General features: G+C 50.2%; 1 protein-coding gene across 2 annotated transcripts in view; it reads right to left on the reverse strand.

The window, feature by feature from the left end:
* Nucleotides 1-3,651: 3,651 nt before the first annotated feature.
* Nucleotides 3,652-17,535, reverse strand: part of Nacc2 (NACC family member 2) — a 60,842-nt gene continuing 46,958 nt past the window's right edge. For both annotated transcript variants that reach the window (XM_051184879.1, XM_051184878.1), the window contains exons 3-6: nt 8,775-8,939; nt 6,000-6,105; nt 5,408-5,505; nt 3,652-4,303 (exon numbers count right to left, since the gene is read on the reverse strand). In XM_051184879.1, the coding sequence (XP_051040836.1) occupies nt 3,792-4,303; nt 5,408-5,505; nt 6,000-6,105; nt 8,775-8,939 (881 nt within the window). In that variant the 3' untranslated portion in view covers nt 3,652-3,791. The remainder of the gene's footprint in view (nt 4,304-5,407; nt 5,506-5,999; nt 6,106-8,774; nt 8,940-17,535) is intronic.

Consider the following 17,535-nt stretch of genomic DNA (forward strand, 5'->3'; position numbering starts at 1 on the left):
GAACATTCAAGTCAAAAATATTTATACATTTTATACTTTTTTTTGTCTGCTAAAAATAGTATTGCAAATTTTGGCTTCTTTTGACATAAAAATCACAATTGTGTGCAAAATGCTTGCAACGAGGCGACTGATGGGACATAAGCAGAGGCTACTCAATCAGAATGTTTTAGATCCTGCATCCTTTTCCTTTTCTAGGAAAACGAAACAAACAGAAGCAAACACCTTTGCCATTCTTGAAACACTTTGTAACAAGCCCTTCTTCCAGCAGCACAGGCTGGGCTGGCTGACATCATGCAGAACACATAGCAGCACCATTCGAAGGAAGCTGTGGTTAAAGCTGAGATGTCACATGCTCACCATTCCAATTTGGGATCCACAGCAAGCGGATTCTAAGTTTTCAGCTGGTTGGTGGGCCATCTGCCCTTACTACTTCAGCGAGGAATGACCACCTTTGGGGAACCCAAGCAGGGCACAATGGGGTGGGGTGGGACGGGGCAGAACAGGGGTAGCACTGGACATAGGAGGTTCCTGCTGTTGAACCAGGTAGCACCAGGCACCCCACAGTCCCTGGAGGGGACAGGCCCTGCCAGCTTGCCAGTCCCTCACAGGCCCTTCCTTCTACCATCCTCTCGGCTCTAAACGTGTAGTTATCCTGGAGGCCCAGACCTGCAGTCATACCATGTGGGACCCTCAGGGTCTTGCCTCGATTGCCTTTCACACACCGTTGCATCCACATTCAAGGGCAAAATAAGACACTAAATCAGATACTAGCTGAAACAACTGGTATAGAAAACAAAACAGAATTCAAGTACTGAGACAGCCAGCCAGGCAGGCAGCCCCTCCAAGCTCACAGTATCAGCCCTGTCTCTGGTCCCTTGCCCTGGACCTGCTGTACTTGGTCCTGGCTGCCTCCAGGATGGTTGTTTGCTTGGGGAGGGCAGAAGAGTGGTGGCTCGATCCAGCCCTGCCCAAGCAGCTCCAACACAATCCAGTCCCAACTGTCCTCATGGCAAAGATGCTGATGTAGCAATAGTTTCTACAATAGACTCTACATAGTATATGCATATTGCTAGTAGTCAAGCTAGGAACAGAGGTGCAGACATCCGACGAATACAGAGAGGATCTCATTTAGAGGGTCTGGACAAGTCAGGGTCACGTGGCAGGACAAGACAGCCCCGATTCTGGAATTAGTCATCTTGTAAACAAAGGAGGGGGAGTCTGGTTTTTTAATTGGTTTTCCTTGGAAAAAATAATCAAAAGATGCTAAGGCACTCTGGAAGGCCCCTCGGAGCCCAGGCCTGCCACCCTCCTGCCTTGCAGTACATTCAGGTTGCAGAGGGAGTGCCCCCCCAGCAGGTACAGTCATTGGCCATGCATGTCTGCAAACGCTCCCCACCACGTCCACCACGGGACACATTAGTGCAAAACGCTCTGCCTGGCCCACCCGGGGCACAGGGAGAGCTCAGAATCCATTCACATTTAATTAATATTATTGAAGTTTCACCTATAGCTCTTGCCTTCCTTACCTAGAACGAAACAGATGGCAATTATAAACATTAAGGGACAGAGGTTGAGGACATTGTGCTAGCCCGAGCAATGGTCAGGCATTCCGTGAGGCCAGCGGCACCCTCCCTATGCTGGCCCAGGGTGGGGACCATGCCCATCTTGGAGCGGAGGGATGAGAGAGAGCCCTTCTGCCACCAGCCAAAACAGGTGGGTCTGTCTCCCAAAGGTCCCCAGGGATGGTCAAATTAAAGTGCAAATTTGGATGGGAAAAGCAGATGAAGGAATATTCCAGAGGGGAAGGGCACAGCCCCCCAGCCCCCCAATCCTGCCATACCTTCCACAGTTCTATGGTCTTCTCCCAGCACCCGGAGGGTTTGGTCCAAGTCACTAAAGCCTGGCTGGGGCTGCAACCTACCTAGGACTAAGATGGGAATGGGAGAGGTGAGAGATCCATCTCTGGGTGGCTAGTTCCAGAGTTGGATACTAGCCAGCCTCTGCACTTGCCCCAGGAATGCAAGCCTTGGGTTACCAAGGAGCAGGGAGAGGGGCTCAGGCCAGTTCCCACAGTGCCTGCCATGATGCCCCTTTCCCTCACCACAGGTCTTTCAGAAGAAGGGAAGACTTGTACTTATAGTCAGCACAGTATGGGGACTACCCGTGAGGCCACTCCAAGGCAGAGCAGTGCCAGCAAAACAATGGGGGAAGCACAGAAGGAATCTAAACTGCACCTCAGGCTCTCATACCATGGCCCTCCACTCCAGATGGGGAAGGACTGCCCAGCCTGTGGGCACATGGGGATGGGGGATGGGGGGACTGAGGGGGGTGGGGAATTGGAGGAAGAATTGTAGGGCAGCAAATTCAAGATGTATAAAGGGATAGGGAACATTAGACCTTTCAAGTTCAGAATCATGGGTGTCCTTGGGCACTTCGGGAGCTGCTAGGCTTTGCAGGTGAGCAGGCAGTCCCTGGACAAGAGTCCAAGAAGAGACACTTGGGTAATTGGCCTCAGGAGCATATCCCACATGGCTTCAAGCCAGCCAGCTGTCCTCAAAGCCCCTCCTTCAGGCACCACCCCCATGATTTTCTAACTTTCTGGTCCCCACTGAGATCCACACCTGCCTACTACCCCAGCCCAGGCTTGTGCCTGCTGCCAACTACACAGGTACCCACAGTAAGCAATAAGCCCACCACAGGCAGCAGAGTTCTGCTAGCTAGGCCCACACGTGCCACACATGGCTACATATGGCTAGCTGTTCTTTCCTGGGCCCCTTCTGCCTCCAATGGAAGCCAAGCTGGGGGTCCATAGGCATGTATTCACCCAAATCTGTGGTAGCCTGGGGACAGGGACATTAGTCCCTCTCTCATTTTTGTCTTTTCCCTCTTTGGGGTCTGAAAGTTTCCAAACCACAAACAAAATAGATCTGAACTAAACAGAAACAGCAAACAAGCAAAATCCCAGAGTGGCTAGGGAGGCAGAGGTTGGTGAGGACAGCTATGGCCAAGGGGCATGGAGACCCTGGGGGGTCAGCAGGCCAGCCGCTGGGGGTCTGGGTGGAACAGAGCGAGGACATGGGTATGGGGGGAGAACATCTTGTCCTTCCCCCATCCCCAGGTGACAGGTGACCAGCCACAGCCAGTGCTGCAGAGCCATCACTGGTCTCTGCACACACAGACATGCGCACACATTCACTCTATCATTCTCTCTCTCTCTCTCTCTCTCTCTCTCTCACACACACACACACACACACACACACACACACACACACACACAGAGGTGGCTTCTTGGGAGGAAGGAAAACAAGAGAAATCTGGCCTGGGGGGGCCCAGCATTGCCCCACTGGGGTCCTTAAATGGTAAGAAATGGAGTGTCACATCTGCCTCTCCACCCATAGGCCACTACTACCCCAGCTTCCACTTTCAGAGCAGGAGGAATAGGAAGGGTAGATGAGGCAGGGTTGGGGCCGGACACCAAGGACTTGGTGGCCTCTTCTACCTCCCCAAGAAGGGGGAGGGGAGCACTACCATGGGAGACTGAGCTGAGGAATATCAAAAAGTTGCCCTGGGACCTTCCACCCAGAGTGTGGCCAGCGGCCTAAATGTTTACAGTATAATGAATGCGTTTGTTTCCTTCATCCATTTTAAATACAGGCAGAATAAAAATCACATTTTTGTCAGGCAGCAGTAGCAGTTCAGTAGGTAAGTGGCTTGATCACATTTGTTTGTATTAGTAACGCATGCAAGCAGCTTTAGTACTCGGTCCCTTGTGAGTCGGCCTTGCCGGCCCCTTACAAGGTCCCTGCATAGGTGCCCTCTGGCCTTCTTGTTGCTGTGGCCACTGGTGTCTGAGGCCTGCTGGAGCTGGTGTTGCCCTGCTCAAAGGCCTGAGGGGAGCTCTGGCCATCAGCAGGCAGTGGCTCAGGGGCAGCCACCTCCTGGATAACCGAGCCTGCCCCATCCACCTCCTCACTAGCCTCAAAGGCAGGGTTGGCTGAGGTGCTCAGATCGACGTTCACAGCATCAGTTCTCAGAGCCACAATGGTGGCCGCGTCACTTCGTCGCTCGGCATAGATGCGCTGCTCGAAAACCTGTGAAGCAGCAGGTGGGAACTCAGGGTCCAGGGGCAGGCTGGAGGCTGAGGCACCCATGACGGTACGGTACATCTCCACACCCTCTGGCAGCATGGACTTGATCTTGGGGAGCCAGCGCTTGCGGACACGGCGAGCGTTGGTACACATGTCTGCAGCGATCACGTTCATCTCACTCTCCTTGAAGCTGGGAGCGAAGTTCTGACAGTACACTGCAGTGAGAAGCAGAAGGAGGGGGTGTAAGAGCAGCCTGGCCCCTCACTGCTTGGCCCACTGCTGACCAAGTGTCTACAGAATCGAGACAGTCCAGGGCTGGACTGTCTGCAATCTTGGTTCTCACTGAGCTCCTCTGATTTAAACTATCAGTCCAGAAGTCACTTTCTCCATCCTCGGACCAGGATACCCATGTGACTCTTTGGGATGGTGCCTATGACAGCAAGATTAGTCAGCTAGGGTGCCCATCAGGTTTGGACCTGTGTTTAACTTCTCTGACTTTCCCACCTCCACTTGCAAACTGGGACAGGTAGAGGGTCCTCCCCAGGTAGAGGGTCCTCCCCACATGAGGAACTGCCTTCCTGACACCCTCTTTGGTTTCAGCAAACAAGGAAGATGGTGTCATCATCAACCAAACAAAACAAAAACCTACCAGAAGCTGGAGACCAAGGTCAGGCCCAGGTCCCCACTGAGCAGAAACAGTTCCCTAAGAGCCCATTTTCACTACCTTCTAGTATCTCTGGGTCCTACTGTCACTCCGTTCCGCAGGACTACAATTACGTACTGCTAAGACCCTTCTTCTATAAAACAGAGTTAGTATCATAAAGGGAATTTCTAAGCAAGACATTTCTTCCACAGGCGGCTGTGCTCTGGACCAGTCTGTATGTTGGGTGGCACAGCTTCTTCTGTATCTGAGGGTACAGGGCTGGGCGGTGGCTTGCCACAGAGATGGACTGGGCTCCGCCCCACCACGCAGGAGCGGGAGGCAGAAGCCGGCCGAACAGATGGCAAAGGCTCAAAATAACCTCAACATGTAAATAAGGGGTTTTGTTCAAAAAGGAAAATTAGATCTATTTCACATATTAAAATAGTTTCGCAGCTGAATTCATCACACTTGGAAACCTACCAAGGACGTTAACACCTCGAGACGGTTTTGCTTGCTGCTCTTTTCTCCCTCCTGGTCCTAGTGCTACAGGCCAAAGCAAGCACTCAGGACAGGAGCCAGTGGCCCAGAATAACCCTGGGGCTAACTGCTGGGATCTCAATTCCAGATGGGATTCCTACGATTTCCCAAACCAGGTGATCCCACACCACCCACTCACACTTCACAGCGTTCAGGACTCGACTGTCCAGTGGCTTTCGGCTGGGGTCACTGGTAGACGAGCGAATACCGGTGCCACAGCTATTGGCCAGTGTGTTCCTGGAGGAGGGATAGAAAGGAGATGGGTTGGTCCAGAGGTGACCTAAGGAATGGGGCTCCCCACCCACCCACCAGGTGAAATAACCCAAATCACCACACCCACCCTGTGTCTCGGTGAGTCATAGCCAATGTGGGGAGAAGGTCCAGGCTTTTCTAAGAGACAGCACTCCCAGTTGAGTGACCACCTCAGGCACTGTCCATGGGAAACCCTGAGCCACCTGAATGAGTTGCTCTTCCTTGGGGAAGGGGCTGTTGACCCATGCACATAGAGGTGTACACGTGGCTTTTCACTTTTGGAGGGGAGGGAGACACAGCCAGTTTTCTCTAGACTGAGCCCTGGAATAAGAGGATGTGCTATCTTTCTGGAGCCTTTCCAGGGCATCTCCAGGCCAAATGTCCACATTAGTGTCAGGAAAAAGCTCAACCCTTTGTTGACCAGACAGCTCACAGGTAGAGGAAACTCTAGGATCTTCTGCTGTCCCCTACACACCTACCTGTCAAAGAAGGTAGCTAGGAGCCTCCGCAGCAGGACCTTGTGCTTCACCCCTGCACACAGGTGGCAGTTCATGAGCTGGCCACGTGTGATGTAGACCCCGGAGCCTAAAGCCAGCAAACATCGATGTATGAGGTATTTAACCTTATAAACCAAGCCTGCTAATGCCCTCTAAGGGGATGCCAGGGTCACAAAAGACTGCAGGGGAGCCTGGAGAAGGGTGGAAGGTGAAGTGGGGTCTCTAGGACAAAAACAACCTCAGTTCTCATCTGCTGGAAGATGCTAGGGCTGGAGGATGCTAAGGCCAAGCCCTTCCCATCACACTACCATCCTCAATTGAAACCCAGCAGGATTGGGGGATGCTGTGACAAATCCCACACCTTCAATGTCTCCTAAACCCCCAGCTTTCTCTTTTACCCCAAGATAGGGTTTCTCTGTGTAATGGCTCTGGCTGTTCTGGAACTCGATTTGTAGATCAGACTGGCTTCAGACTCACACAGATCCACTTGCCTCTGCCTCCGAAGTGCTGGGATTAAAGGTGTGCACCAACACCACCCAGCTCTCCAGCATCCTTTATTGTGGGCAAAATGAGAGAGACCGCCTCAGCCCTCGCCACTTCCTTAGAAACTCTGGGACTGGCTCTGGCTTTGCCTTTCTACCCTGTCCCTTTCCAAATGCCAAAGAGCCTTGAGCAAAAATTGGGAGAGATGGGATGGTGGTCTGCAGAGTCTAACAGGCTTCTACAGGCTCAGCACCGGCCTCTCTACCTCATGTGTCCAAGGAAGATCTAGTGCAGGTCTGAACAGGGAGGCCACTCTCAGCCATACACCCTGAAGAAAGATGGCAATGTCTCAGGAGGCCTTAGGGTGTGGGTGAGAAGAGAACCCATGGGGACCAGAGGAGCAAATCAGGGAGGCCCTTGTTTACATGGCATTGCCACAGGGGAAGAGCCCATCCTTTGACTTTAGAGGACAGCACAGGTGAAACCTATGGGGGTGTCACACCCAAATGGTGTATCTAGTAATACACTCCCACTCATGTGGGTCTCCCTCACCTGGCTTTGTTGTTGTTGTTTTTCAATACAGGGTTTCTCTGTGTGGCCCTGGCAGTCTTAGACTAGTTCTGTAGATCAGGCTGGCCTGGAACTCCAGGGATCTGCCTGCCTCCGCCTTCTAAGTTCTGGTATTAAAGGCATGCACCACCATGCCTGGTTCATCTTTCTTTCTACCCCCCCATCCCAAGACAGAGTTTCTCTGTACAGCTATGGCTGCTCTGGAACTCACTTTGTAGACCAGACTGGCCTTGAACTGAAGAGATCTACCTGCCTCTGCCTTCCGAGTACTGGCACTAAAGGAGTGTGCCACCACATCTGGCTGTTCAACTTATTTCTGATGAAGCATAAGCTAAGCCTTTTAAAGACAAGCCCTTATTATATAGTCTAGGCTGTCTTCTAATTCTTAATTCCCCTTCCTCAGCCTCTAAAGCACTTGGTTACAGGTGTTCATACCACACCTCATTCCTAGATCTTCCGTCAGCCCTGTCTATTAGGGCTTAGCAGAAAGAAGGGCCTAGGTGAGACAGAAACTCGCTCTTGCCTAAGGAACTATTCTGCCCTCTTAAAGGGCATCACAGCAGTCTGAGAGACTGTCTCTAGCTCCCAGGGACTCTATCCTGCCCCAGAACAGGGCTGGAGCAGCCCCACCCACACCACTCTGGAAACAACACTCCCACTGCCTACTGTAGTGCTGGTGATGGAGTCTCTAAGGAAGCGGTTTCCAGGAGAGGGCGGCAATTGGACAGACTATGGAGTTCCTGTTCCATTGAGAGAGTGGACTTCAAGATGCTGCCCAAGACAGGGCAGCAGAGGGTATCTGGTAGAAACAGGAGAGGCTGGCTCAGGGAGGCAAGGCTTAGATGCAGGACTGAGAAACCTGTCCTACTTGCTTGGGACTCCCCAAGCAAACAGAAAGAGCAATTAAGCCAGGCGGTGGTGGCACACGCCTTTAATCCCAACACTCAGGAGACAGAGGCATGTGGATCTCTGTGAGTTCAAGAGCAGCCTGGTCTACAAGAGCTAGTCCAGGACAGCCTCCAAAGCCACAGAGAAACTCTGTTACAAGAAAGGGGAAAAAAGAAAGAAAGAAAAAGAAAGAACAATTAAAGACCAGACATAGTGGCTTACATCTTTAATCACTCTGGAGACAGAGGCAAGAGGATCTCTATGAGTTTGATGCCAGTCTGGTCTATATAGAGAGACTTGTCTCAAACAAAAAAGCAATTAAATCAAACAGTATGGCACCAATGGTGTGCCACCCACTTGGATCTTGTTGAATATTGCCTTACAACATGCAAGGACACCAACACTAAAGGATGCTGTTTCTGAAAAGGTACTGGCCTTGAGGGCTTCCGAACTCCACCTTGGACTGTGAGCTGCCATTCAGACATTACACCTGGACAGTGCGATAGGACGGACACTGATAAACTACGTGACTCGATACTATCTGTGACCTAAATTAAAATGCATCAGGTATATAGCCCCTGCCAATCAGGAGCCTGGCCAGCTCAGCTCATTGGACTCAATTAAAATGCTAAATTAATTCAATTGAATAACTCCTCTTAATGACACATTCTTCTAAAAGGAAATTAGAGGAAATTTAAGATGTTCTTTTTTTTCTTTCTTTTTGACTGATTGGTGATGAGTGCATTGTTCATAGCTCTGGAAAATAATGGATAGGACATTTGCATACAGTGATGATGATAGGTGGGGCTGTCTCACCTGCTACAAGCTCCAGTTTCTCTCCAGGATCACCTTCTGAGTAGAGCTTTGGGTGGCAGCGGTACCCAATCTGGCTGATGAGGCTGGCAGGTAGTGCCACCAGGTCTCGACGGATGAGGACACAGGAGCGGCTTTCCAGGGGCACAGGCTCTGGCTTCTCTTGCACTAAGGCAAAGAACTAATCCAATTAGGTGGGAGTCTGTGGGTGAACCTGGGCAGCTCTATGCCTGCCCACTGCATTCCCTAAGGCCCAGGTTAGAAGCATTCTGCATCAGTCTAAGGCTAACCTGAACCCATGCCAGCCAGCCCCTCCACACTATATATGCAGTGTGTCCACCTCCAGCCCTGATGGCATGAATAAAACCACTTCTGGAACAGGTAGCTGGGCCCAAGAGTTCCTCTGTACCTGCAGCTCTGAGGTTGTACCCATGATGCTGGTTCACAGGTATGAGTGTGCTCCACAGAATGCAGGACACAAGTTAGCCAGCATCAGCATCCAACCAATAAGAACAGCTGCTTACAAGTCACAGAGGGCTTGGGCCAAGGCTTCTTAATAAGGACTACCTGCTGGGTACCCTATGCACTACAAGGCCAATGAAGACCTGTGGTCCTAACCCCAATCCTGCAGTCTTTTCTCAGTCCCTCCATTCACCCACTGCTTCTACAGCTCCCTTTCCCAGGAGGCCTCGCACTTGGGCTAGCCTTTTAGCTAGTCCTTAGTCCATGCTCTCATAAGCTACAGAAATTGTTAGTAACACATAAAGCCACCCTGCTCAGACAGAAGCCACAAATGTCATAACACTCTCTCCTGTGTTTCCAGCACACAGGTTAGGTCCTGAGAGCATGACCTGTCACCAGCAAGCTGTCCCCTGATGTTGTGTTTCTATGTTTGTGTGTGTGTGTGTGTGTTTATGCATGTGTGTTTGCTTGTTTGTGTCTATATCTGTGTGGTACAGGTAGGACTTGGCTCTAAGACAGCTAGAACCTACTGGCCCCATAGACTTAAAGAGTCTGGCAGGCTCAATGCAGGTGGCTCAGACTAAGGTCTTGCTCTGAGGCAATTCCTAGATCTGACACAGGTGCACCTGGTTGTTCCAGATGGGCTAGCTTCCCATCCCTCCTCACAATGACTACACAGTAGGGACTCAAAGCACCTTTCAGCAGGGGGCCACTGAGTAGCATCCACATGAGGGCAGATGGCAAGAGAGGGTCCTGCATAGGAAGGATTTGCAAGTCATCTTGACACCCTGCTCCTGAGGGAGATGTCGGGGCACCCATCCCTAAAGGCCAACATGTGTGTTCTAAAGTGACTACCCACACCCTGAGGGGCAGTGAATCACTACTGAAGTGTGCAGGAGAGGTGTCCCCAGTGTCTGTCTGGAGTCCCAGGGCAGGGTCTCCAGGGTGCCTCAGGCTCATTACTGTTGCTGCAGCTCGGGATAAGCACAACCCCACCTGCATCTGAGGGGTCTCAGAGCCTGAACACATTCAGTGAAGACAGAGCCAGAAAAGTGGAAGCTGAAAAGATGCAAACCCCTGCCTGGTACCAACTGGTGGTCAGGCTGGCCAGGTGGCATTCCACAACCAACGGGGCAATGAAGATTCATTTCAGCCCGGAATTACCCAGAGACTGAGGGAACACATCAAACAATCCGGATGGTATTTTAAAACATAATTATCCGCCCCCCGCCCCCCCTGCCCCGCCTGCTGTGATTACACATGCAAACGAGCAGCGCCAACGCTGTGCGCAGTGCGTGGCATTTACATAAAGAGTGTTCACCAACAGAAATAATTCTCCATCCGCAGCCAGCACTCTCTTGAGATGTTTTTCTCAACAGCACAAGTTGTTTGCGCTCCACATGCACACCCCTCCCCAGCCTGGCTCCCCAAGAGCCGGAGACTGTCAGCCCAGAGCCCCAAAAAACCTCTTCTATTTCTGCCCTGCCAAGTGCTGGATGCTGCGGCGGCTAAAAATACCCTAAACTGAGCCTGAGCTCATAGGCAGAGGTGCTCTGAACTCCTTCGGGTGCCTCGCCCCTTCTCCAGGTACCCTTGGGGTGGCTCTGGTCACCACCCAGGCTACAGCAGCTAGGTGTCAAGGGAAACTCCAGAGGCTCACTCCCTAAGGAGATAGGACATTCTTCCCCAGGGGACCTCAACAGGCCTCTAGTCAGGACTGGTGCTTGTTCCAGGTGTACTGGGAGTTCAGTTGTTCTTGCCAATCCCCACCCCCACTCGGAGGCCCGTGAACTGAGGAGAGATCCTGTGATCACATGAAGTTCCCTGCATCCCCGGCTCTGGTCTCAGGTACCAGGAGACTTCAGTCATCCAGAACTGGTCCCAGTGGTATCAATGTTACTTTTACATTCCCCAGACCAGGTGACAAGACTCTGGTTTCTAGGACTGAGCATCCTAGGGAGAGAGCATGTGAGACATAGACAGCTGTCTCTGTGAAGAGCTGACTAACCACTCACTGAAGTATAGTCACTTCCTAGACATAGCAGAAAGATCTGTTATAGTGGTGCCCCTAGACATCAGGCGCTGCTCCTCTCTCCAGGATCAGTAATCCATCCTCTTTAGGTTACACCAGGGAAGCAAACTGGATACTGGTGGACACATGATATGTGGGTTTCATTCCAGGGCTCTTAGCATGGTCTTCCAGGAGGACAGCTAAGCCTGAGGCCCAGCCGTACCAACCAAGTCTGGGTGGTAGACACACAGGGACCCAACTCTCACTGAAGGGCTCCGTGCTGAGTGAAATAAGTCAAGTACAGAAAGCCAAACTTGTACGATTTCACGTTTGCAAGCGTCCTGGGTGTCAAACCCTATGCAAACAAGAGGTAAAATGTGGATATCGTTAAGTGGGGGATCTGTGTCAGTTTGGGAAGATCTTAGGAAGTTCTGTGGATAGGATGATAGTGATGGCTGAATAATGTGAATAGCACACTGAAAATGACTGCAAAATATTATCTCATACTCCAGGTACAAGCACATTTAAAAGGAGGAAGAGGCCGAGCATGATGGCTCATGCCTATAATCTAGTACTTGGCAGACAGGAGGGTCAGAAGTTCAAGGTCGTGCTCAGCTAAATAGCAAGTTTGAGGTGGGCCTCATAAGGCCCTGTTTTAAATACAAAAATAAAGCTGGGCAGTGGTGGTGCACACTTTTAATCCCAGCACTCAGGAGGCAGAGGCAGGCAGATCTCTGAGTTCGAGGACAGCCTCCTCTACGAAGCTACACAGAGAAACCCTGTCTCTAAAAACCAAAACCAAACCAAAAATAAAACTAAAAAAACAAACAACAACAATAAGCATTTGGGTGTAGTTTTAGTAGTAAAGCATGTTAGGCTGAGATGAGGTCCTGCAAAAAGCAAGGGAGAGTAGGAGAGAGGGAAGGGCAGATCTCACAGCCTGTTTTGTCTCCCACAGGATCTGCCCCCAGGAGGCTGCCCAGTAGGAATTCCCCTCTCCCCAGCATCTCCCACCCTGGTCCACAATGTCCTTGGGATTCACCCTCAGAAGCATCATGACAACCCCACTGTTGGGAACCCCATCAAGAAATACCATGCTGATATGAACAGCTGGGCAAGTGGCCACTCAGATCAGAGTTGCACCGAGGCCTGGGGAAGGAGATTCCAACCTCCTTCACAGAATAGATGTACACACCCCCTCAACATACAGAATCAGAACACTAGTTCCTAATTGTGAGCAGGAAAACATGAGCCCAAGATTTAAGAAAAATGCCAGTTCTTTCTGGAAGACTCATTAACAATGCAATCATCAAGACCACATGGTACAGACAGACAGACAGCAGACCAGCTCATCCCAGAGCTGCCACAGACATCTACACACGTGTACTCTGCTGGGTTACACCAGTGGGAGCCGGCCAGCCGATTCCCCAAACCAAAGCCAGGGCCATTTTCATTCAGACACTCATTCCTCATACAGAAGTGACTCAGGAGACTTCTGGAAGCAACAGTAGGAAAAGCCTGTTCTTGGGTTTGGCTCAGAGCTTGGACATGATCCCCAAAACAACCAGAAATGTCAGTTCTTCAAAATGAAAAACAAAGACAAGCAAACAAAAACTTACATGAAAGAGTAACAAAACAGGGTGGCTACAGATGGGAAGAAAAAAAACTCTGAAAACTCAACATTTAAAAACAGCAACAACAAAACAAGGGCTGAGGAGGTGGCTCATTGAGAGATAGCTGTTCTAAAGGTCCCGAGTTCAATTCCCAGCACACACACATGGAAGCTCACCACAACAGGCCATAACTGTAGTCCCATGAATTCCAGTGCCCCTTCTCGTGTGGGCATGCAGACAAAAGTACTCATGTGCATGAATACTTAAATAAATAAATCTTTAAAAACAAAACAAACGAGCCTCACAAAATGTAGAAATGTAGAAAGATAAATGATGAGAATCTGCACCGGTAAAGTGCTTGCTCAATACTCAGTCAAGAAATGAAACTAACCCCACAATAGAATACTATCCTGTTCTGTGAAGTCAGGACCTAGCATACAAGGGCTAGCGAGGGTAGAACATGGAATCCTTGTGCCATCAAAATGAGAGCTACCTTAAAAAGCAGCCCCGTGGATCCTCAAAGCAGGAGACCAGGAGAAACCATTGCCCACCTCTGTAGGCACCAGCTCGGCAGAGAACCAGAGTCTGGCAGTGAAAGGGTCATACTCATAAAGGACACCCACGGAACACAGTGATCTTGGGTCTTAGGAACAGATTTACAGGGATGCAGAGCAGGAAACCTGGAAGAGAGGCCTCACAGTGGTGAGGTGAATAGGCTGCAACAGACACCAGGCCTTGGTGATTGATGGCTGGAAGCCAGGGTATGGGAGGTACTACCTGTACACTCAGGCAAAGGGAACCCCACACGTCCTGATCTTCCACAGAGGACTGTGCTCCCACTCCCACCAAACACACACTTCCTGCCTAACACCAGCCAGGCCTGGGCCACTAGCAGTTCTAAATCAGGGACACTCAGTGTGGTTCTCTTTCCTCTGGGTACCACCTCTTCTCCCAGTGTTAAGGGTGGGTTCTATGGTTCAGCTGGCTTTCTGTCAGCTGGGCCAGCCAGCTGCATGCTTAACATGACCTGGGAGTCAGTGGCCTGTCATCCAATAAGGGCCTAATACAACTTAGGCTTCACCAATAAAGGTACTTCCTGAAGCACTGTCCTTCCCACAGCTTCCAGAGCCCTGCAAAAAGAGAGCAAATATACTCCAATTGCCAGGAGGGACTCTCTGTGACAAAGGTCAGACATACCACCAACATCACCTGGGACATGCCCATTTCACAGATGCCAAAATGTGGGACAAATCCATCTCTGATCCAAGGTAATGTGGCAAGTTGGATACACAAGAATACAAGTTAGGAATGGAAAATCCAGAGAGGACAGTAGATGTGGGACCAAGGGATGTATACATATCCATGGCTGATACGGGGTCCCAGGTACAGAATAGAGGTGTATGTGGTCTCTAGACTTACTATGTTCAGCTACCAGAGAAGACTTAGGCAATGAGGATACACAGTCAACTGCCCCCACAAAGGGCCCATGTCAGACCCAGTGACCAGGCTTCTGGATCTAAGTGGCTTCCTGGGCTTTCAGGACCCTTGTGGCTTCCATGAGTGACCTGTGGCCTGCCTTGCAGGCGCGTGTGCACACACACACACACACCCATGTTTCTTGGGTGGCTAGACTAACATGGCTGGTACAGCCTTTATACCCATGGTTCCAGCCAACATTTCTCCCGAAAGCCAAGCTTGCCCATCCCTAGTAGGTGGGGTGGCTTTATCCCCAAGAGTCTGACACCAGAGTCCAGCTGAGATGGATCTCTGTCTCTCTGTGGGCTACACTGGTAAGTGTCCTCATTGCCAAGCCTCCTTCTTGCTCTCTAGCCTTCCATTATTTTTTTTCTATTTTGTTCAATGACACCCCAAAGACACACAACACTTTTGTACAGGACAGGATGTGGCTTCTCTGACAAGTGGCACAGAGAACAGGCCATGATCACCCAAAGTGATCAAAGCAAAGATTTCTGTGTGTGGAGGTAACCCCAGGACACTTAATGAGTCAAAGCCAGGCACAGGGCTTAGCTAATACTTCACACTTACATACACATACACACATACATTTTGGGCTTGGAAAAACACCTAGAATGTGGTACCTATGGGTGCCCCAGGGACCTTACTTCAGCTATGGAGTCACCAGGGCAAGAACTTCTATGTGGAGAATGATGATAAGAATTGTGGATTTTGGGGGGGGGGGATTCAGTGGCTAGGATTAACAGGATTAGGGACTAAGGCCCTAAAGAGAGGAAGGACAGACCACGATGGGGGCATTAGGCACAGGGCAAAAGACCTGGAGGAGGCACAGGACTCAGGGATGGCATTCTGAGCACCATTCTTCACCACCCGTGGTGTCTCTGTAGAATACTAAATAGCAAGGATGCCGGACAAGACTCCAAAAAACAAGAGCCAAGACACAGCTTGGTGGTTTCTGTCCTGGGAGGCAGACTAGATCTCAGAGCCTGCCAGGGCAGTTCTGGCTTCCAGCTGCAACCCAGAACAGCCATGGCTGAGCCTGGGGCTCAGAACACAGCCTGTACTGGCCCATCCAGGGCCTCTCACGGCAGCCTGGGAGGACCAGTGCCCAGGCCCTCCTTGGAACAGCTGCTCAGGCTTCTAAAATGTTTTTAAGTAATGCCCAGCTATCAAGAAAACAATACCAGTAAGACCAAAAAGCAGCAGCAAATGTATTAAACACAGACTGAATTATTTAAAAAAAACTAAATCAACTTACAAAAAGACATTAGACCTGACAATCTGCAGATGTGGACTTTAAGATCTGTGCTGGGCATGAGGAAGGGAGAGAGGAATAAAACTGGGAGCCTCAAAAGAAACCAGAATCAATAAGGGACTAAAAGCCAGCAATAACTAAAATCATGATCCTGAATGCTGCAGATACGACTTGTGAACTAGAAAAGAATTCAATACGAAATACTCAGATGTAGGGGAGAAAAGAAAAAAGAAACAAGTGACAGAGAACAGGGCTGGAGAGATGACTCAGGAGTCAAGAGTCCTGGGTGTTCATGCAGAGGGTACTGGTTCAATTTTCACACCCACATGACAGCACATAACCCTCTGTAACTCCATTCCAGGAGCACCCCCTTCTGGCCTCCATGGGCACTGCAAACACGTGCTGCACAGACATACATGCAGGCCAAACACTCAAACATATAAGAACAATTTTTAATCTTAAAAAAAAAAAAAAAAGACAGAAAACAGAATAGAAGACATATGGAGGGGGCCGGGCCTCGGCAGCAGCCTGGCACTACTGGCAATGGTGATCCTGAGGAAAGATGCACAGGGAGACACAAGAAAGCCACTTCTAAAACAACAAGCTGAATGGAGTTTAAACTGCTCACAGAATATTAAGACACACCAGGGCAGCCACAGAGCAACAGGTATGGGAGGCTCCCAGGCAGAAATGCTTTGTGGTACGAGGTGGGTGGTAAAGACCCCAAGTCTGTAAAATCCTAATGCAAGGGTGCTGAAATCATTTGCCCTTGGGAGATCATAAAAACTCACAAGGCTTATTCAAAGAAAACAGGACACTTGATTAACTCAAGGGAAGAGGTCTGTATGAATTAAACAGGAAATGGAAACCTAGGAGCTGGGGTAGTGACTGGCACCGTGGGTCAGAGCAACCCAGGAGATAGAAGGGAAAGGACGGCAGGTTTAGGTATCCCGGGCCTGCCTGTGCAACACAGTGAAACCCTGTCACAAGATAAAGACAGCTTGAAAGCAAGAGACAGAAAAGATAGCCCAGGTACACAGTATATAGAGGAGAGCTGGGTGCAATGCAAACGTCAGGCCAGGGGGCATCAATGTAAGGAAACATTGTCCATCTTAACAGGTTTATTTCTAACAGGAAAACAAGCCTGGGATTAACATGCACCCAGCACAGCCAGCAAGACAGCAGCAGGAACTCAAGAATCACACACTGCCTCTGTGTCTGCCCAAGACCAGGCCAACCTGGAAGAACTCCCAGCTCTGCCTTGAGCCTGGGTGCAGCTTATAAGGCAGCCCATGCAACCTCCTCTTAGCACATTTGGGACTAAGTAGGGCAGGCAGCAAGCAAGTCTCCACAAACTCCAGAGAGGGAGGAGGGCTGAGTGTACTCCAGGACCACACAGGATTCACCTCGCTAAGACGAGCCTAATTCTGAACCTGTGTGGAAATTCAGCAATGCCATAAACCCAAGGGCCATGGAAGGGTATACATCAGATAAGATGTTCATGTGGATGATAATAAAGACAATAGGGCACAACATAATATGCCTGGCACCATGTGGAGCCCCACCTGGCATTTAGGGTAGGGTGGGAAAACCGGGCTCCATCCCAAAGCAGCATAGCTCACAGGCTTAACAGTCTGGAGCTAATTCAAATTTTTTTGTTTTATGTGTATGCATGTTTTGTTTTGTTTTGGTTTTTGGTTTTTTTGAGACAGGGTTTCTCTGTGTAGCTTTGGAGTCTGTCCTGGAACTCATTCTGTAGACCAGGTTGGTCTTGAACTCACAGAGATTCACCTGCCTCTGCCTCCCAAGTGCTTGGATTAAAGGCATGTGCCACCACCGCCCATCGTGTATGTGTGTTTTGCCTACATCTATGTCAGTGCACCATGTACATGCCTAGACCCCTGAAACTAGAATTACTGATAGTTGTGAGCCACCATGTGGGTTTTG

This window comes from Phodopus roborovskii, unplaced genomic scaffold (assembly GCF_943737965.1).
Source record: "Phodopus roborovskii unplaced genomic scaffold, PHOROB, whole genome shotgun sequence".
Classification (NCBI taxonomy): Eukaryota; Metazoa; Chordata; class Mammalia; order Rodentia; family Cricetidae; genus Phodopus; species Phodopus roborovskii.